We start from the raw sequence: 20,776 nt of genomic DNA on the forward strand, positions 1-20,776 counted from the left end.
CTACGTAAAAGGTAAAATGACACGCGCAAGTTTAATGCTGCAAATGCTTTTTAGCCCTGTCCTGTCATCGACTTAATGACTCCTTTTACAAAATGTTGGTATCGAAAAATCGTGTGTGAGTTCACAGTTTACAAGAGCCTAAAATAACATACATCGTTGGGGGAAAAAGTGCACCAGAAAATTGACACTTATTTTGACTTATTTTCTCGGACTGAGGTTACATCACAACAAACATTTAAGTTTTAACTGAAAGCTAACACATTTTAACACCAAACGATGGTCGTACTTTTTCTAAAAAGTCCAAAATTATCAAAATAATAATAAATTTGCCCCGAAATTTAGGCAACAATTTAGCCATGTGTAGATCCCTGACTACAATTACTACAATTTTACACGGAGAAAAAAGCCGAAACGGACTACTTTTGTGAAAAACGATTTTGTAAAAAAGGATTTTCGCATGGATTTTCGTTTATTGCAAAAAACTCTCTTTTGTACAAAAAATATTCTGTTTTGGACTAGTTCTGTTGGCCATTTTCGTTTGTGATAACCGCGAATTGACGTTTCTCACAAAACGATTACGTTTGATACAATTGTTGAAGGAATTTTTCTACGGTTTAGACTATCGTTGTCCCTAAATTACCTTTGTGATAAACGCAAGATTTCTCTCCGTGTAGCTTATTACCGGTGCCTCTTAAGAGCAAAGACAATCACAGTCGGTTACATAGTTCGGCATACGGACTTTTTAGCGGAATAATAGTTTTTAGTCAAAACAAAATTCATTAAATCAAGTGAACACTGACCAGTTATCATTTCTCTGCGTTCAACCCAAATTTCCATACAAAAATTCAAATCCGGAAAATTGCGCCAAATTTTCGGACATAAGTCGATGCCGCCTCGAAAATGCGTCGACGTTATAGCCTCTGAATGTTCTCTGTGCATTGACAAGTTGACGTGTTTAGGATATTTTTCAGCTTTGCAATAAAAATGATTGACTCGGTCTAAATAAAAGTGTCGTCGTTTCGGTTATAGTAATTAGAATAAAATATGCGTAAAGCAGTGATAACAATCGTAGTTCTGTGTTTATCGGCGGTTCTAGGAGACGAGCATACTCACAGTGTAAGTGGTTCGACAGAATATTATTTTTGTCCCGTTGTTTCTACCATCTACACATCTACATCACACACATTGCGATATATGCACATTCGCTGGATGCTACACCACCGGGGCCAACGTATTGTCGTAATTGTTTTGTTGTGATTTCGCCAGTCTGCCCAGTTGATAAAAAAGTTAATTGGCGCATCCATTGCCATTGAAATTGTAGCATGGAACAACCATGTTTCGATAGATTTTGTCAGGAATAATTCCCTTCGTCTGCCGTTTGTTTACCCAACAAAATGTTTTCATTTCCAGTCCGGTTCGCATGTGTCTCCAATACGAAACCAACCATCCATGTTGAACCATAAAATTATCGCTTATCACAATCAGTGAGAGAGACCTTACATGCCAATAAAAAGCAACCAACCGAATTGATTAGAGTTTAATTGACGGTGAAATTTACACGACAGCAACATTCTGATTGGAATTTTCAATTTTCAGAGATTCGTTTTAAATTGTACGTGGAAATAACCGGCGATGATTTACTGCGTAGGCCAATCTCTGATTTCGATTTATATCTCACCGGCGAACAATGAGAACGTTTTAAACTTTTCAGGATCGGCTAACAATCGGGTGTGGACTGCAATGACTAAAATAAACGGTGACCTCAGTCCAAGATTTTGTATCAAGCCAAAGGTGATACTTTGAACGACAGTTTTAACGATCATAGAGCCCTACGCTAGCCGTTTCTGAAAGGTTAGCTCCACAATAATGGGAATTTTCAATGAAAGTGTAAAACAGGTATGGTCTATCACTCGCCCGGAGGACATAAAAATTTGATTTCCGCCATGAATCGCACTCATTTTCATATTATTTTGACACAAATTGTGAGTGCGTTTAAGATGAATTTTTCGATTGGCCATACCTGTTCTGTACTTTCATTGGGAATTTTGATCTTAGGATCGAGACGATTATGTTTCACTGTCCTTTTCAATTACCCTAAGCAGTTACGCAGAGCTCTGCTTTACTACAATTATGACTGTTCCAAGCAGGGCCTATTTTCGATAATTTAAATTCTCGAAATTATCGAAAAATTCTCTAAATTCTACAAAAATTATCGAAATTCTTAAATTTATTTTCGGAGAATTTAGATAATTTTTCGATAATTTCAAGAATTTTTTGATAATTTGGAGAATTTAAATTATCGAAAATAGGCCCTGGTTCCACGCTTATTAGACTAACATCCTGTTTAGGTATGATTAGTCTAAGTATTTCCGAACAAATGACATGGGTGACGAAAGATGAAATTGACATTTCTTCTGTGGAAGTCTTAAGTGCCAGGAGGCTTAAATGATCCACTAATAATCAGGGGCCACGTAGACGAAGAAATGAAGACTTCATTTTACGTGACGGAATCGGAAATCGAAGTTCACAGCTTCCACATTAATCGATCCATTTCTCCACTTGCTAACGTAGACTTTGATACATTGAATGGTTAATCTCTCCATCTATTGAATGTCTCCGCTAACAATGTTCTGTTGCTACCAGGGCCTATTATGTAGAATTAAATTTGCAAAAATTCCCACAAAATTCTCCACAAATTTGCAAAATTTTTCTAAAAATTACTTCTACACACCTTCAAAGTCAAATTAATTGCTTTATTCACTTTAAATTGTACTATAGCAGACAAAAGAACGCAAAGACTTGCAAAATGTGCTGAAAATGAAGCGCAAATTTGTGCAAATTTTTGTGAATTTCTGTGAATTTTTGCAAATTTTGCGAATTAATTCTACATAATAGGCCCTGGTTGCTACGCTAACTTCGGCAAAATTACCGTGCATACCATCCTTGCATCTAGCATGTTTGAACAAGTTTTATCTATTCGTTAAATAAAACGCTGAGCTCACAGTTCAAATATTCCGTATTGTTTCGAAGTTTGATTACAAATTCAATTCAATGGAATTTCGCTTCGGAATTGTAACAAATTGAGGGCCTTGTAAAGTAAGGTACAAAATCGGTACTTTTTACGGCCAAGGCGATCTTGTAAAATTTCTCAGCGGTTTTTCTGCATAGCGATTCGGTAAAAAAAATCTTTTCACTGTATGCAGACAATCGGTTGATAGGAATAAGAAACTATTTGCAATAGAAAATAATATCTGCACATTGTTCACCAACCCGACATACAGTGAAATATTTCAAAATAACTGTAAAATATCAAGGGTCCACCTTTTCTTTACCTGATTTTTGTGTGTATTCGGCTAATAATCAAATCTAAACTATTACCATCCCGTACGATATGGAAATGAAGGTCAATGGCAATACTCTCTCTAGCAACGAAACTCTCAGTATTCTTTGACCACCTTAATAAAAGCAGTTTGTTTGCTGGAGAGATTGTGAAAAATTTATGAATGAAATGATATCGAAATTCAGAATTCCATCGATCTCAGTTGAATTAACTGGTTTTTTCCCCTGTTTTTACGCTCCGTTAACAGTTCTCTTCTTCTTTTTTTCAGCCTGTTTCCATCCACTGCTGGACGTAGGCCTCCCCAATTCTCTTCCATTCCGAACGATCCGTTGCCCCTTGTTGCCAATTTGCGCCTGCAATTCTCTTTAAACCATTATTCCATTTCTCTGGTGGTCTACCTCTAGGTCGTGTTTTAGGTGGTCTCCAGTTCATGATCTTTTTGGTCCAACGTTCGTATTTCCTTCTTGCAATATGTCCCGCCCAGCTCCACTTTAAAGATACAATTCTTTCCATGACATCAACGACTTTTGTTTGTTGTCGAATCCATTGATTTGTCATTCTATCTCTGAGCGTAATTCCAAGCATACTCCGTTCCATGGCTCTTTGTGCCACTCTTAGTTTACGTTTCATACTATTGTTCATTTTGCTTTTGAAAATTAACCTGAGTTTTCCAAACGCGGCCTTATTTCTACAGTTTCGTTGTCCAGGCCCAACTTCAATTTATGACCTAGTTATGTTTACACACTCGTCGACTCGTTCAATGACAGAATCACCAATTTTAATGTCCGAGACAGAGGTCAATGTTTCGTTTTCCGACTTTGTTTGACTCCTCATTACATAATTTGCGCCTGATCTAGATCATACTCACCAGGATCAATGTGAATAACTTAGGTGATATGGTGTCACCCTGTCGTACCCTCTTCCAATTCTGAATTTTTCCGTGCTTTTATGGAGTTTTATACACGAAGTAGCGTTTTTATAGACGTATCGAATTGTGTTAGAGTATCTTGAGTCTACTCTGCACTCGTCGAATGAGTCCAATATCGACCATGTTTCCACTGAATCAAACGCTTTTTCAAGGTCTATGAATATCAAGACCACAGCAATCTTGTATTCATTGCATTTCTCGATTAGCGTTCTCGTCACATGTAAGTGGTCGTTTGTGCTAAATCCTGGTCTAAATGCAGCTTGTTCAACAGATTGGTAGAAGTCGAGCTTCTTGGTGTTTCTCTTCGTAACGATTTTCATGAACAACTTGCACTGTGCAGACTTATGGGTCGATAGTTTTCCAACTTAGTAATGTCTCCTTTTTTATGCAGCAATGTAATCACTGCATTTTCCCATGCTTCTGGTACTTCTTCCCATTGGAGACATTGATTAAACAAAGTCGTTATTGCACCCAATAATGAGTCGCCGACTAGTTTAATGGCTTACACTGGAACACCATCTTCACCGGGAGACTTTTTGTTTTTCATTTCGGCTACTGCAGCCTATACTTCGTCAATTGTTATGTCAGGCAGATCGTCCGATCCGTTAACAGTGTATAGTGTTAAAAGAGAATGTCAAAAAAAAGTGTTCACCCATCGAGCCAACTGTCATTAACATGTTTCTTCTATCTCGCCACAGGCGTAATAACTTATCATTTCTCTGCTTTTAACACTGTATAGAGTGTTAAAAGAGAGTAGTAATTTTGACGTATTACCCATCGAGGTCAGTTAAATTAACTGGTTTTTTCCATTGTTTTTACGCTCTTTTAACACTGTATACGCGATTTGCACGTAATGCCGGTGACACTACTTTCTATGTTCGAAAAATTTGAATATGATCCGTTGCGCGTCGCACCCTTGGTTGAAAATCGACAATTGTCGTCAAGGCTCATCTTATACTGAGGCGAAATATCTCTCTATCAACACTTTATATGAAAGCACAAGTACCCCAAGTCAAGTTATAAGTAACTGGTCTTTGGAACTCTCACTTTGCTCTTAACGAGGAGTAAGTTCGAAAACTTGTCTTTTGCCTCTAACTGGTTATCTGCTATCGACAAATGATTTCTTTACGATACAGCGATATGCTTTCTGTTGCTGAAAGGTGAACTGTCCCCTACTAATTCTTGTGGAGAATCGCCAAAGTCAAATCGCCAAAAAAATAAAAAAAATTCGACAGCAAAGTGTGAAGAAACACCATTCAAAAACCATTTCTTGTGTCTCTCGGCGTTTCTTTACGATTTTTAGTTTTTTCTTAGTTTTTCTTCACACTTTGGCGATTTTTCTTGGCGCCTCTTCACAGTCTGTTTCTCGGCAATTCATCATTGTTTTCTTAAAACGCCAGAGTGTGAAGAAACGCCGAGAGCCACAAAATGACGTTTCTTCACTCTTTAGCGATTTTTCTTGACGTTTCTTCACACTCTGACGATTTAACAGATCAGCCAACAATGATGAAAAATATGGAATATGTGAAGAAACGCCAAAATGTGACGACTCGCCAAAAATAAAATCTTTTGTCGATTTGACTTTGGCGATACTTCATGGCTATCCGCTACTATTGAAGTTGAACGAATCTTATGCAATCTGTCGCAATCCTGAATCAACACTCTCAATTCATCCTCTGAATGTCATTGTCTTTCCAGTATGACGAGCACGATGAAGTGGTGCTATGGATGAACACAGTCGGCCCGTACAGCAATCGACAGGAGACATATGCATATTTCTCGCTGCCGTTCTGTGTCGGCACAAAGACAACCATCAATCACTACCACGAAACGTTGAGCGAAGCGTTGCAGGGCGTCGAATTAGAATTCAGCGGCTATGAGATTGAATTCAAAGGTATTACGAGTCGTTGTACCCATCAGTTCAATCTGTGTGCTAATAAAATTTCCGTTTACCCGTTCCAGATGACATTAGTGCGACCGAAATCTGTATGGTCGAATTGAATGACGAAAAGGTGCGCGCCTTTGCGTACGCAGTCAAAAATGACTACTGGTATCAGATGTACATCGACGGATTGCCGATATGGGGCAAAGTGGGCGAAAAGGAGGACAAAAAGTATTACATTTACACACACAAGCGCTTCGACATTGGCTACAACAACAAGCGCATCGTTGACGTTAACATACAAACGGACAAAAAGGAACTGCTGACGCCGGGCGCTAAAATCAAATTTACTTACGAAGTGAATTGGAAGCCGAGTAGCGTGAAATTTGAAGATCGTTTCGACAAGTACTTGGATCCGACGTTTTTCCAGCACAGGGTAAGTCGTGTGGATTGATGCGAATGATGTCGTTCATATCATAAATTTCGTGTCCGCCATACAGATCCATTGGTTCAGCATATTCAACAGTTTTATGATGGTGATATTCCTGGTGGGGTTGGTATCGATGATTCTGATGAGAACGTTGAGGAAGGACTACCAGCGATACAGCAAAGATGAAGAAATGGACGATATGGTGAGTGGGTTGACTGAGAAGCGATTTATGGAAATGGTGCGGTGTCTGTGGGGGTCTTGAAACCGTTTTGATGACAACAATTTCTTAGAGAGTCACAACCTTTCGAGAGTCTTCGACAACTAAGTTCAAAATGGTTGAAGTTGTCCTGGCTTTCGAGCTTTTTACTTCATAAGTTCCCATTGGAGCCAAGGTCCTAAATGTGGCAGAGTTAAACTTCATATCCCGGTGAAGTTGCAGCGCTACGTCGATTTTTGCGAGCATGAAATCATTTCTAGACCGACGAGACATCTCGGCCCGCAAAAAGTTTTCAGTTCATGACACTACGACGACCCATTCAAATGGTCTCCAGCATCTCAAATTAACAAAATTCGAATCTCCATTTCAGGAACGTGACCTGGGTGACGAGTATGGATGGAAACAAGTGCATGGAGACGTGTTCCGGTCGCCGTCACACAATATGTTTTTCTCCGCATTGGTCGGTACTGGCTACCAACTGACAACCGTCGTACTTTGTGTCATTGTTTTTGCAATCTTCGGTGAACTCTACACCGAGTGAGTTGCGCGGTTGCGCTTTTTCAATTTTCTCGCCGGAGACGTTCCTAATGTTTGTTCTCTCTGTTTCAGACGAGGATCAATGCTATCAACGGCAATATTCGCGTACGCAGCAACGTCACCAGTTAACGGATATTTCGGCGGTTCGTTGTACTCGCGTCAGGGCGGCAAAGTGTGGATCAAACAAATGCTCGTCTCGGCATTCCTCATACCGGTTTGTGTGTGCGGCACCGCATTTTTCATCAATTTCATCGCCATTTACTACCATGCATCGCGTGCCATACCGTTCGGTACGATGGTGGCCGTCACGTGCATTTGCATATTTGTCATATTGCCGTTGACGTTGATTGGTACGGTTGTCGGCCGAAATTTGGATGGTCAACCGGATTTCCCGTGTCGAGTGAATGCCGTCCCGCGGCCAATACCCGAAAAGAAGTGGTTCATGGAATCGTACTTTATTGTGCTGCTGGGTGGTGTGCTGCCGTTCGGATCGATCTTCATTGAAATGTACTTCATTTTCACGTCGTTCTGGGCTTACAAAATTTACTACGTAAGTACGGTCGTGATGGTCTGATCAGGACCGGACTGGCTACCAATAAGGCGTATCGGATTCATGAGGCTCATTGTACAAAGGCGCCAAGATGGGATGTAAAAGAAAAGTAGGAAAGGCATTGCCCGATCGCCCAGTATGGCCAGTCCGTCCCTGGGAGACGTTCCTATTGAATGAGTTTTGATAAATCTAGACAATTCGGAGAAATGATAGCAGATGGCGTTGTGCAGCGCCATCTGTTATCATTTCTCTGAGACAATTCTTTTGCGGTCGAAAAAAGTCTTTTGTCACGAACGGGAGCCATGACAACAAACGCCGCAAGGTGTTTGTGATCATGACTCATCCTTGGATTTCAAATAATCCCTATTGTCAATCGACTGCCATTGCCCACAAATTAATGAACGTCCCATCGTTTCTGAACGTTAATCATTTTCAAAAATGACCAATCGTTTCGCTCTCTCTCTCTCTCTCTCTCTCTGCCAATAGGTCTACGGTTTCATGTTGCTGGTTTTCCTAATATTGATGATAGTCGTCGTTTGCGTCACAATCGTTTGTACTTACTTCCTGCTGAACGCAGAGGACTACCGATGGCAATGGACCAGTTTCCTGTCGGCGGCATCAACAGCCATCTACGTGTATATTTATTCCTTTTACTACTTCTTCTTCAAAACAAAGTGAGTTTTGTGAATGAGGCCGGCAAGTCCGTCCGCTTCTGGCCTGTGATACAACGACAGAAATTCACCAAAAAAAAAAAAAAATCTTTTTCCAATTCACAGAATGTACGGACTGTTTCAAACGTCATTCTACTTCGGCTACATGGCATTGTTCAGCGGTGCACTGGGTATCATTTGCGGAACGGTCGGCTACATTGGCACAAGTATATTCGTACGTAAAATTTATTCGAATGTAAAAATAGACTAAGAACACACCAACCCCCAGGATGTGTGTATTGAATCCGAGATGTTGTGGTCTCGGCTTTTGTATCCGTTCGGTGTAATTTAAAAATTAAAAATTTAAACAAAAAAAAATGAAATTGGTCGCTGTGCTAAGTGAAAAAAAAGGGAGACTGAAAATAAATAGAACTTCTCTTTCGACGAAGAAATGAAAATCATTTTTTGTCTTACTCTTTCGTCAATGAGATAATTTCGGTTCGTGTGGACAGTCCAGTCTCGCTGCGAGATTCGAGATGAGGTAAATATTACTACCCCGTAATTGGCTGCCGATTGGTACCGAATATCACTGGACCCGGCCCTATTATCGAGGATTTTATCTACCGGAAATTGCCTCGACTGAAAGTCAGGGTCTCTCGATTCGGAATTATTAATTAATTCTACTCAACAAAAAGTACTCCGCGAGAGAGCCGTGAGAGAGCAAGCTGTCAAATAAAGCAAAAATTGTCAATTTTGTCTCTCACACTGAGTACTTTTCTTGGTAAATGGAAATCAAGCAATATCAATGCAGTGTTAACGGAGAGCGAAGATCAAATAAATTTAACTGGCCTCTAGCTAGGGCAATGTGAAAGATTTATGAAGAAAATCAAATCGAAATTCAACGTTCGAATATTCGAAGTCTGATTTCTGGTATATAGTGTTAAAAGAGCATAAAAACAGTGGGGAAAACTAGTTAACTTAACGGAGCTCGATTGGTGATATGTCAAAAACTCTACTCTCTTTTAACACTGTATAGGTGTTTCTTCTCCCATAATTACATTGCCCTCAAGGCTACTGTTTTGCTGAGCCAAAATATCTCTTCGTCAACACTTTAAAGAGTGCTAAAAGGGAATATCAAAAAAAGAGTGTGCCTCCACCTGGCTCTGTTAAATTAACTGGTTTATACCTAGTTAACTGGACTTTTACATACAATTTTTGACAAATCACTCTTCGGGACCAGTTGTAAAGTGGCCTTTTTCTCTTTTTTCCGCTCTTTTAACACTCTATATGAAAATATACAATGACAAGTACTCCAAGGCAAGTTATAGACTCTTATGACGGGGTTTTTGTCAAACTTGCGGGAACCTGTCTTTTGTTCAAACTTGCGGGAAGTGACAAATGAAGGAGAAATTCTTTTGTGTCAACGATTATTTGCAGTTCCCGCAAGTTCTTCATTCAATTGAAGTGTCCCCTTCAAAACACTTCTACGTCATAATGGTCCATAATTAAGTGGTCTTTCAAACTCTCGTTCTGATCATAACGAAAAGTTAGTTCGATAAAGCAACAGAAAATTAAGAATTTTCGCACTGAGATATCAAGGAACATGATTCCCCTGTGTGACCAATTTTGTTTAATTTACCGAAAACGATGTTCGGTAAATTTTCGGTAAATTTAATTGCCAAAAATAGGCCGTGGATTCAAAAGTTTACTACCGTGCTGGGGTTATACCTTTCCATTCAATACGCGTTGAACAAAAGCATCATCTCATTAAAGAGATCTATTTCCTGCTACAATATTTCCGCAAAGTAAACTGAACAACAAAGGTGAGTTCATTCGGTGATCGATATGCGTGATTTACGTATCAATAGCCATTTACGTATCAAACGATAAAAAGTTGAGAAGTCGAGTTTTCATGTGAATGTAATTGGACCGAGGCGAAGCCGACCTTTCACTGTTATCTTGAGTTTTGTAACGGATTTTACATGTTGAGACTATCGAAAGTTCATGAAATTCGATGAAAAGAACGCACTCAGCGTGTAATATCCAATTATCCATCACATAGCTCTGAATGAAAATGCCGCAAATTCCGAAAATTGTATTGAAAATATGACCGAACCGGGACGGATTCCTCGATTCCGACGCAAATGTTTAAGAACAAATTTCATCTTGGCTCGAATTGCGAAGTTCAGCAATGAATTGGAATCGATTTTGAGCTTTTGTTTGATATTTGTCGATGTCAATAACCGTTGACACATGTCGTGTCTTATCTTCTAAAATTCGGATAATTCTTTGTGCTCGAACAGTTCACGTTCGCTTTGAAGAAGTGAGATGCCACCACTACAGGCCTGACTACAGGACGATAAAAAACAACTTTCGATTTTTCAGTATGCAATTCGGACAATTCAAACGTATATTTTCATTCATAGAGCGATTTTACACATTATTGTTAATCCAGGTTGTGAATGAAGCAACGCGAGCGTAGACTCCTGGTAGATTTGGACGAGCACATCCACGACCCCATGAAACAACGCCGACAAGGGTGTTTCCTTGGACGAGTGGTCCACCAGAGTCTCCTTGCTACAAATGTGATAAGAACTTAGTTGAAAAAACTCGTCGAACAACGAATTCATCGCGAAAAACTTACGCAAGCATCACGGCCACCAGCAGCGAATCCAGCGCACAACATTTGGGCAGTAATGCCACCGCCATAGTTGGTGTTACATTGAGCGTTTGCTACAACTGGTTTGCTCACAGCACGTAAACCTGCTGATCCTGCGCAACCTTCACAAGTTGCACCCCATCCGGCAACAGTAACAGTGGATCCAGCAGCTACACCAGCTCCTGCAGCGTGTAGACCAATAACAGCAATGCCAGCTAAACCGGTGTTGAAGTTGGCTCCTACGCGAACGATACTGATGTCGTTGTTCAAAGTATTTGCGTTGTAACTTGGATGGTTAAGAACGGAAGTGGATGTCTGGATTTGACCACCGCTGGCATGTTGGGTAGATCCAGCACGAAGTTCGAAACCAGTACCGCCAATTCCAACTGTACAGTGAGCAGCGCACAATGCTCTATTTGCTCTGATGAGTGAAGCGCCGCAACGGTGACTGCCCAGACGTCTCAGTGAAAGTGTGAATGGGAAGTTGTTGATGCTGACAGCGTCACCGCCTACAATGCGACCATTACCTTCTCCCATTGGGACCATTCCACCGTGCTCGGCGAGCAAAGCGGCTAGACCATTCTCAGCGAGAGGTACATCCTCGTCGAGATATGCATCCTCGGATTCTAACAACCGAACGATTTAGTTTTTACCACTGAATTTGTAGAAAAATCTCTTTCTAACTCACCAATAGGGCCAGCGAAGGCGCAAGCAACAATAGCAGCAAGTACAATGAATAGCTTCATCTTTGAGACTGTAAATTTTTACGCTGCCACGACGAGCTTTATATAAAGCCAATAACACTGATAAAACACTCATCATTATCGATTGGTTATCAGCGACAAAATGTGTTTTTATCATCGACGAAGAGTTGAGATTTAGACACAGACGACTGAAGCTGAATAAAATTGAGATGCGCAGCCGTGTTAGGGTAAAACAGAACGTATATCGCGTTAGTTGTGGAGAGTATTTGATGGGTTCGTCTTTCAGATTCCTTCAGCAAAGCGAAAAACGGTACAAAACTCTCCACACAAATTCAGTTGTTTTGTCTTAACACAGCAGAAATACAATCAGCCAATCAGATCAGTCAAGTACCATTCAGTAGAATGCTGAGCCATTATATCATGACTACAAATACAGAAGTTATCTTGGAACTTATTTTGAATTATCGCCAACATCCACTTTTGATAAAGTACGAGTTTCGTGCGTCTGCTTTATTTTTTTGATTGATAGCTGCCTCTCTAATGACGCTTTTCTGTGAGTCGATAGTCGATACCAAGGTTACAATAACACATCCTACTATTGATACCACTACTTTTTACTAACGGGAAAACCCGAGGTGGTTTTTCAACAGCTGCACAATCAGCAGGAGAAGGTGTTGTTTACCTGAACATAAGTCCATTTCAAGTAGCTACGTAACGAAAAATGTATTTTCTTTTAATAATCTCGTGGAAATTTAAGGAATTCTGTTTTGCATCCAAAGAACAAAGAGTTCGAAGGACACAGACGTAGCAAGGTCCATTTCGAAATATTCGTGAACGGAATGGTTCTTTTGCAAAACAATCGACCCCAACCGAATTTGTGACGCGATTCGCCTCAGCTGTTTTCCAGCTGGACCGTTTAAACTCGTAGGATACAGTGAGGTTGTATGAGTGGACCAGATGAAGCGAATTACATCACAAATTTGGTTGGGGATAACTCTACCGTACAACGCATATAAACCTTGTAGAGTCGAATTTGTGAGAGAATTCCATATATTTTCTCTCACAAATTTGCCTCTCTTAGTGCAGTTGATAAGGACCATTTATTCTAAAAAGAAGCGAAGTGTGCGTACGCAACATTATAACTTGAATACAGTACATAAGTGTCACGTCTAATAGATTAACATATTGGCTCGTTTGGTATGTGTTTTTATGAAGGTGGGAAACATGGGGTTTCGTTGGGTTGTGAAATCAAGTTTCGCTAGGTTTCATACATTGCAGAGTCAAATATAAATGACCAAAGTTTTCAATTTGTGCTAGGTTAAGGAAGGTTTTGAACGAACAGGTTAGGGACTAATTCTAAGCTAATTCGTGTTAAAATGGCTTATCTCGACAACCGGACAACGTAGCCACAGCCAGGTAAAGTCCAAGATGAAGAGAGTTTGAAACTATTTGAATGGCGATATTGGTAGAGGATTCCATGCACTATTAAACGCCGAGAATAAATTTTTCAAAATTTGTCTGAATTTTACAATTTTTGAAAAATGTTATTTTCACCATCCTCGGTAAAACTTGGAACCATATGTAATACACAGGTTGACCCTGTCTGCGAAAAAACAATAATGCCTGATCAGTCTGCAGTCTAACGATACCACACTTGTCATACCAACCTCACAACAAGTATCTGTTACGACATTTTGTTTGCAGCAAGGTCACTCTGCGACAAAATTTTCAATTTATCATCTATCTTCAAGTGCCCGTTCCTGGCTGTGGCTACGTAGTCAGGTTGTCGAGGGAAGCCATTTTAACACGAATTAGCTTAGAATTAGTCCCTTTATCCGTTGCGATAACAATCTGTATTCAAATTGACTCGTCGATCCTGCACGGCCATGAGTGACGGTTCTCCGAAACGGCTGGATGGATTCGCGAACTGAATGTGGTTCCTAATAGTACTCGAGTCTCTCAATAAGAACATGAAGAAAAATCAGAGGTGGTATCGCGACTGCGTGGCCTTCCCTTACAGAACTTGTCAACAACGTCAACAACGAAAATCAAAGCCAACTCGTACCTACTCAACAAACCTTCCATAAATGCACAGTCTAAAAGCAAGCTTCTGTTTGAAAATATTACGTTCATCGAACCCTATTTCCACGTAATGTTTACATAAATTCCACCCCATTGTTCAGCCGTTGCAATATTCTCGCTATTCTAAATTTCAACTAAATCGCTGCGAACAACAAATACAAGACAAACAACCGAAAATCAAAGAGAGTCAAACATTTTGACAGAATGTAAAACGAATCAACAGAATCAATTGAATTTTTCTCAAAATCAATCACAACATTCCACCGTCGTCAACTGAACTTTTTAAACCCCTCCGTTCTTCTTCGTTTATTTTCTGTAAAACACTTATTAGGGACAGCGCGAACGCTTATCCCTGCTAACAAAAATTTTACGCCCGAGTTTTTCGCATTAGGAAAAATCGCCGGTTTCAGCCCAAGCGTAGTGCAATGCCATGGGCCTAGACCAGGGGAAACGACCTTGTTGATCATCGTAATCCCGACGCCAGGTAAGTATGCTTTTCCGTTGTCGTTCAACAGCTAGTCGACAATTCACCGACGGAACGATCTAGCGAATTATAACGTACGATGTAACTCGACATGTTACTGCTTTTTGTGTGCATTAGGGGTAAACGAAAACATTTGCTGTGTGGTCGTTTGTCGGAATTGTTTTTAAATGTAAAATGAGATCGAAAGCGGAGAAATGATTTGAATTTCGTAAAAATTGTGTTCGCAGATCATCTTTAACATTTTCTCGAAATTAGCTACAAGCGCTCATCCGTCGTATCAGCAAGTACTATGGTGAAAGTCCGGTCGATGGTGATTTTAATGAAGGAAAGCAATTCTTTGAATAGATCTAACAAAAAATTTAGTCAATTGGAGACTCATACATGTCTCGCTCAACAACTAAACTTTATCCACAAACTCACTTCTTAAGCGCACAAATACGGTCACCCCTACTATGTACACTGCTTGTACATATTTCACACTATATGCACGCTGTACGAATGGTATGCAAACTCGTATCATGCATGCTATATGCCATACCATGTTATTTTGTTGAGTTGATTCTGAAAGGGTAAGAAAGGGTGCAAAATCCAGATGTATATCCGTCCAAGGGATCTCAATTTGGTCCTTTTTCTTTACTTTTTCATTTGCTTTACGTCAATGATTTAGTCTACCCGGTCTACCCTCAGTAATACTTTCGCAGACGATTTGAAATTGTTGAGGGAAATAGTATCCGGTGGCGACTGTTGTTTTGTCCAGTTCGAAATTGACTGTGTGCTGAGAACAAGTTAGGGCCTGATGTCATAAAATGTGCTGCAATATTATAGTCACTCGTAAGACTGAGAGGAATAGACTTGATTATGTAACACTATCGAATTGGTAATGTGTGAGCTAACTCAAGACGAGACCTTGGTGCTTTGGTTTGCGAAACACATTAGTGAAATGAAGAGAAAAGCGTATTAAATGCTTGGATTCGTCTTCCATTGCGGTCTTGAGCACATTGTACGTTTTATAACTCGCTAGTAAGAAGACGATATAAAAACTGTAATGCGCGATGTCGCCCAATTTATGAAAAGTACATTAAGGTATTCCAGAAAGAGTGCAGCGAGAGTATGCTAGAATTCTATTTCTACGGAAACCGGATGATGCAAATAGACTGAAGCATTTAAACATGATGTCACTCCAGACGAGAAGGTTGATTAATGATGATGAGATTATCCTGCATAAGGTCGTTCACCGTCAAATGGATTCGAAGTTGTATCAGTCGATATCGTATTGGAACGAAAGCAGAGTGAATCTTGGAACGAACAGGCCTGTCGTCTACACTCCGACATATTCGAGCAGAACTGTACGAAACATTGAAGAGATTGCAAGATCACCACACGATAAATATTTCTCTGGATTGTGACATTTTCGATGATTCATTTGGGTCGTTTGTGAGTTCGGGGATCAGCACGGATATAGATTTGGTGCTGAAGTGGATATGGAAATGATTGGATTTGTCTTAAATTGGGTCGCAAAGACCTGTTTATTGATCAATAAAATAAATTGGCCACTGGCAATGTAATGTTTGTTTAAATGATTCTGGCTGGTCGTTTTCCCCTTGCCATTGATGTGCAATATGTAGAAGATGTAGGATGAAGTGAAGTTGAATAATGAAAATTGTGAATAATCGTGAGTGCTACCAGTGACCCGAATCAATGAAGTTCTACGCAAGACTTTCGATCCATCGTTCAGAGTTGTTGCGACTGAACGACGAATTTATTTTGCCAGAAGACAGCTGCGTTTGTGCGACATTTTAGCAGCAATGTAAGTTTCAGCTCAGGACATCTATCAACGGTAGCCATCAACGTTTCCAAGTTAGACATGTAACTTTGGAGCTTTCAATTCGAAGTCATTGTCTGTGCCGCATTTCACCAATTTGTCAACCGAATCTTGCATGGAGCGTGTGTCATTTACGGATGAGATGGTGTCGTGAACAATTCTTACTTTCACCATCAGCTTTCTTCGTTGGAAAAATGAACGGAACCATAAAAGGCAATGAGTTCCAGAACCTGTACTCATCGTAAACCTACAATTGGAATATTTACAAACTCGTCTCCAAAAGTGGCTTTCTTCAAGGCAAGCCAATCTAAACGGCCATCAAGTGGGCTGATATCAATTTTCACTTCTTGATCTTCTACGTCTCGTGAACGCATTATAATCTGTTTAGCGCGTAGACTAACTAGTACCGTTCGGCCAGATTCGTTTTTTATCGGAGGTAGCACTTTTCTCGATACTCCGTCGTCCGCAGCTGGGTCATGCGCATTCTGCGTTCGTATCATCCACATTCTGGTCCACCTTAGGATCAACCGCATTCTGGTCCGCCTGAGGATTAACCACATTCTGGTCCGCCTTAGGATCAACCGCATTCTGGTCCGCCTTAGGATCAACCGCATTCTCGTCCGCCTTAGGATCAACCGCATTCTGGTCCGCCTTAGGATTAACCACATTCTGGTCCACCTTAGGATCAACCGCATTCTGGTCCGCCTTAGGATCAACCGCATTCTCGTCCGCCTTAGGATCAACCGCTTTCTGGTGCACATTCGTATCATTTTTATACGTTGCTTCAACAAACACCCTAGTCATCACGCTTCACCCCATTCATTCTGTCTCCTGCAGCTAGTAACTCCTCCCAATGACGACGTACCAATTCGTCGAATTGATATTCTCTTCATAATGGCGTCGATTTTCCACATCTAGAATTGTATGGAAATGGCAACAAATGAACCATCGGACTTAATTCGTTTATTGGTCCTACGTACCCGTATCGGCAGACAGTGATATCCACCGCATGGATTTGACATTTCTCTGGTCCATATTTTTTCTTCAATAGTCTTATTCGTAAGCTAGCATTTGCTTTTCTAAAGCGGCGTTCCATTGTCAATATTGTTTTGTTTTGTTGATTGTTTTGATTTTATTGTTGTGACAGTTTCATTATTAGCAGTGTTGACATCTTGTCTAGCAAATATTGTTATTAAGCTGTGTTCACATTTGTTATGTTCGTTAGACTTATCTCTTTCATATTTTGTAAACCTTCAGGGAATAGGTTTGTTCCAAATAACTGTAAACCCGAAATGTGACAACACGAACGACGACGATTTCATGCACAGAGGTGAACATAGCCTAAACGTCAACAAATTTCTTTATAAATTTTTCCTTAAAATCTTCGTCAATGACCTTAGAACCAACTTATAAATCTCTGCGGTTGACCACACTGGTAAAAAAAATACGGATTCCGTCTTTCGCTACACTCGTTTCTGGTCATACACTAGCCGCCATTTCGAAAGGTGGCACGATCTTTTTTGTGATAAAAAAGATACGATTGATTGATTACATCGCCGTCTTTTTGTCGTGTAGCTAGGACATATCTTTTGCAGATCCGGCATAGGTCAACGAAAATTTAGAAATTTTACTTACCTAAATCAGACTAAAAATTGATTTTATAAAGCACTTTTTAGTTTTCGACGCCATCTTGGATTGCAGTGCCATCTGTCACCAGACTAGGTGGTTACGGTATGTTGGTATAGACCACTTTCAGACGTAACCTCACTTAAGTTTCGTTCAATGTTTCGTTCATTCATTCGTTTTTATCATGGCCTTGGAGCTCGTTCAGAAACTCTTCGTTAAGTTTCACTGGTGAGGATTTCGACACTTCTTTCATATAAATTATGTCTAAATCTTCACTTTGGGTAACGAATTTTTAGTTCCTGAACGAGTTCTTAGTGAAGGGCCGTGACGCAAGTCCGTTAACACTAAAAAATGTGAAGAAAAAAAAACTGCAGAATAAGGAACACTCGAACTTTTTGACTTTTCCTTTTCGGGCCCTCTCACATACCAGTCCACAATAATTCTTCTGATCTAAATCGTTCATACCAACTAGATGGTAATTGTCGTACACTTTCAACTTAGCGTATGTTCCATATATAAGACATTAATTATCAGACAAAATTTTGTTCCTTGGAATAATTGATTGGTCCAAGATGACCAGAAGGCAGGCAGTTACCCATGTCTTATTATACTCGTTTGAAAGCTTGTATCGTAAGACATCTGGAAAAAAAATTTCTACCGGGTAACTGGCTGCCTTCCCGAGATATCACTCCAAGAATTTTGTTCCTTGGAATAATTGATTGGTCCAAGATGGCCAGAAGGCAGGCAGTTACTCATGTCTTATTATACTCGTTTGAAAGCTTGTATCGTAAGACATCTGGAAAAAAATTTTCAACCGGGTAACTGGCTGCCTTCCGGAGATATCATTCCAAGAATTTTGTTCCTTGGAATAATTGGTTGGTCCAAGATGACCAGAAGGCAGGCAGTTACTCGTGTCTTATTATACTCGTTTGAAAGCTTGTATCGTAAGACATCTGGAAAAAAATTTTCAACCGGGTAACTGGCTGCCTTCCCGAGATATCACTCCAAGAATTTTGTTCCTTGGAATAATTGATTGGTCCAAGATGACCAGAAGGCAGGCAGTTACTCATGTCTTATTATACTCGTTTGAAAGCTTGTATCGTAAGACATCTGGAAAAAATTTTTCAACCGGGTAACTGGCTGACTTCCCGAGATATCACTCCAAGAATTTTGTTCCTTGGAATAATTGGTTGGTCCAAGATGACCAGAAGGCAGGCAGTTACTCATGTCTTATTATACTCGTTTGAAAGCTTGTATCGTAAGACATCTGGAAAAAATTTTTCAACCGGGTAACTGGCTGCCTTCCCGAGATATCACTCCAAGAATTTTGTTCCTTGGAATAATTGATTGGTCCAAGATGACCAGAAGGCAGGCAGTTACTCATGTCTTATTATACTCGTTTGAAAGCTTGTATCGTAAGACATCTGGAAAAAAAATTTCAACCGGGTAACTGGCTGCCTTCCCGAGATATCACTCCAAGAATTTTGTTCCTTGGAATAATTGATTGGTCCAAGATGACCAGAAGGCAGGCAGTTACTCATGTCTTATTATACTCGTTTGAAAGCTTGTATCGTAAGACATCTGGAAAATTTTTTTCAACCGGGTAACTGGCTGCCTTCCCGAGATATCACTCCAAGAATTTTGTTCCTTGGAATAATTGATTGGTCCAAGATGACCAGAAGGCAGGCAGTTACTCATGTCTTATTATACTCGTTTGAAAGCTTGTATCGTAAGACATCTGGAATTTTTTTTTCTACCGGGTAGAAAGAATTGATTGGTCCAAGATGACCAGAAGGCAGGCAGTTACTCATGTCTTATTATACTCGTTTGAAAGCTTGCATCGTAAGACATCTGGAAAATTTTTTTCAACCGGGTAACTGGCTGCCTTCCCGAGATATGTGATAACCCGGGTTCTAGGGTCACAGAAACATGATCAAACCACTAACTTTTCGTTTCACATTTTCTTTTAATAATGCCAAATTCACAATTTTAATTTTAATGCCAAAAATACTTTTTTTAAGTTATTTTTTCCAAAATACATTTTTTACTGGTCTCTTATAGAGACCGACTCTTTCGAGTCCCCAATTAGGACTGAAAACTTTAGTTCGGATAGATCGAAAAACAAAACTCACTTGACCGAGATATCAAATTGCCACGTTGCATTAATTAGAACTCAAATGAACTGCAATAAATTGGCACAGTTAAAGTAAATTTCCGCGAACCTTGCATTTTATTCGCGCATTTCTTTTCATATGACTAATTTATACATTGAAATAAAAGTATTGAAGAAATGTGATATCCGGGATATCACAGATATCACTCCAAGAATTTTGTTCCTTGGAATAATTGATTGGTCCAAGATGACCAGAAGGCAGGCAGTTACTCATGTCTTATTATACTCGTTTGAAAGCTTGTATCGTAAGACATCTGGAAAAATTTTTTCAACCGGGTAACTGGCTGCCTTCCCGAGATATCACTCCAAGAATTTTGTTCCTTGGAATAATTGATCGGTCCAAGATGACCAGAAGGCAGGCAGTTACTCATGTCTTATTATACTCGTTTGAAAGCTTGTATCGTAAGACATCTGGAATTTTTTTTTCTACCGGGTAGCTGACTGCCTTCCCGAGATATCACTCCAAGAATTTTCTTCCTGGGAATATTTGATTGGTCCAAAATGACCAGAAGGCAGGCAGTTACCCGTGTCTTATTATACTCGCTCGACAGCTTGTGTTATAAGACATGTAAATACGAAATTTCATATGAGTAACTACCTGCCTTCACGAGATATCACTACGAGAATTTTGTTCCTGGGAATAATTGATTGGTCCAAGATGACCAGAAGGCAGGCAGTTACCCATGTCTTAT

General features: G+C 39.9%; 2 protein-coding genes and 1 non-coding gene across 4 annotated transcripts; 1 reads left to right on the forward strand and 2 right to left on the reverse strand.

Annotated features, from left to right (window-relative positions):
- Window positions 1-925: 925 nt before the first annotated feature.
- LOC119077488 (transmembrane 9 superfamily member 3) lies at window positions 926-8,935 on the forward strand. Its single transcript, XM_037184701.1, has 8 exons — window positions 926-1,116; window positions 5,967-6,162; window positions 6,231-6,586; window positions 6,651-6,782; window positions 7,168-7,334; window positions 7,407-7,884; window positions 8,371-8,558; window positions 8,661-8,935. The coding sequence occupies exons 1-8, from the start codon at window positions 1,045-1,047 to the stop codon at window positions 8,803-8,805; spliced, it is 1,734 nt and encodes a 577-aa protein (XP_037040596.1). The 5' UTR covers window positions 926-1,044; the 3' UTR covers window positions 8,806-8,935.
- Window positions 8,936-10,909: 1,974 nt separating this feature from the next.
- LOC119077506 (trypsin-like) lies at window positions 10,910-11,964 on the reverse strand. 2 transcript variants are annotated; one of them, XM_037184736.1, is made up of 3 exons: window positions 11,874-11,964; window positions 11,179-11,800; window positions 10,910-11,111 (listed from the first exon to the last, which is right to left on the reverse strand). In XM_037184736.1, exons 2-3 carry the CDS (start codon window positions 11,737-11,739, stop codon window positions 10,968-10,970), a joined length of 705 nt encoding a protein of 234 aa, XP_037040631.1. In that variant the 5' UTR covers window positions 11,740-11,800; window positions 11,874-11,964; the 3' UTR covers window positions 10,910-10,967. The 2 variants fall into 2 exon arrangements, with proteins under 2 accessions (XP_037040631.1, XP_037040630.1); XM_037184735.1 differs by having other exon boundaries at window positions 11,179-11,819; window positions 11,882-11,963.
- A 2,342-nt stretch (window positions 11,965-14,306) lies between these two features.
- Window positions 14,307-14,471, reverse strand: LOC119077532. The gene has a single exon (XR_005087829.1). It is a non-coding gene; the product is annotated as a U1 spliceosomal RNA (small nuclear RNA).
- Between the last annotated feature and the right edge of the window lie 6,305 nt (window positions 14,472-20,776).

The sequence above is a fragment of the Bradysia coprophila genome, unplaced genomic scaffold, assembly GCF_014529535.1.
Source record: "Bradysia coprophila strain Holo2 unplaced genomic scaffold, BU_Bcop_v1 contig_235, whole genome shotgun sequence".
NCBI lineage: Eukaryota > Metazoa > Arthropoda > Insecta > Diptera > Sciaridae > Bradysia > Bradysia coprophila.

What these genes read in the sequence shown, in the direction of transcription:
- LOC119077488 (XM_037184701.1), top strand. Translation starts at nt 1,045, where the DNA reads ATGCGTAAAGCAGTGATAACAATCGTAGTTCTGTGTTTATCGGCGGTT. An exon ending in CTATGAGATTGAATTCAAAG is followed by an intron (nt 6,163 to 6,230) that starts GTATTACGAGTC and finishes TACCCGTTCCAG; the next exon opens with ATGACATTAGTGCGACCGAA. An exon ending in TTCGGTGAACTCTACACCGA is followed by an intron (nt 7,335 to 7,406) that starts GTGAGTTGCGCG and finishes TCTCTGTTTCAG; the next exon opens with ACGAGGATCAATGCTATCAA.
- LOC119077506 (XM_037184735.1), bottom strand. Translation starts at nt 11,939, where the DNA reads ATGAAGCTATTCATTGTACTTGCTGCTATTGTTGCTTGCGCCTTCGCT. An exon ending in CGCCTTCGCTGGCCCTATTG is followed by an intron (nt 11,820 to 11,881) that starts GTGAGTTAGAAA and finishes TTCGGTTGTTAG; the next exon opens with AATCCGAGGATGCATATCTC. An exon ending in CTGGTGGCCGTGATGCTTGC is followed by an intron (nt 11,112 to 11,178) that starts GTAAGTTTTTCG and finishes TCACATTTGTAG; the next exon opens with CAAGGAGACTCTGGTGGACC.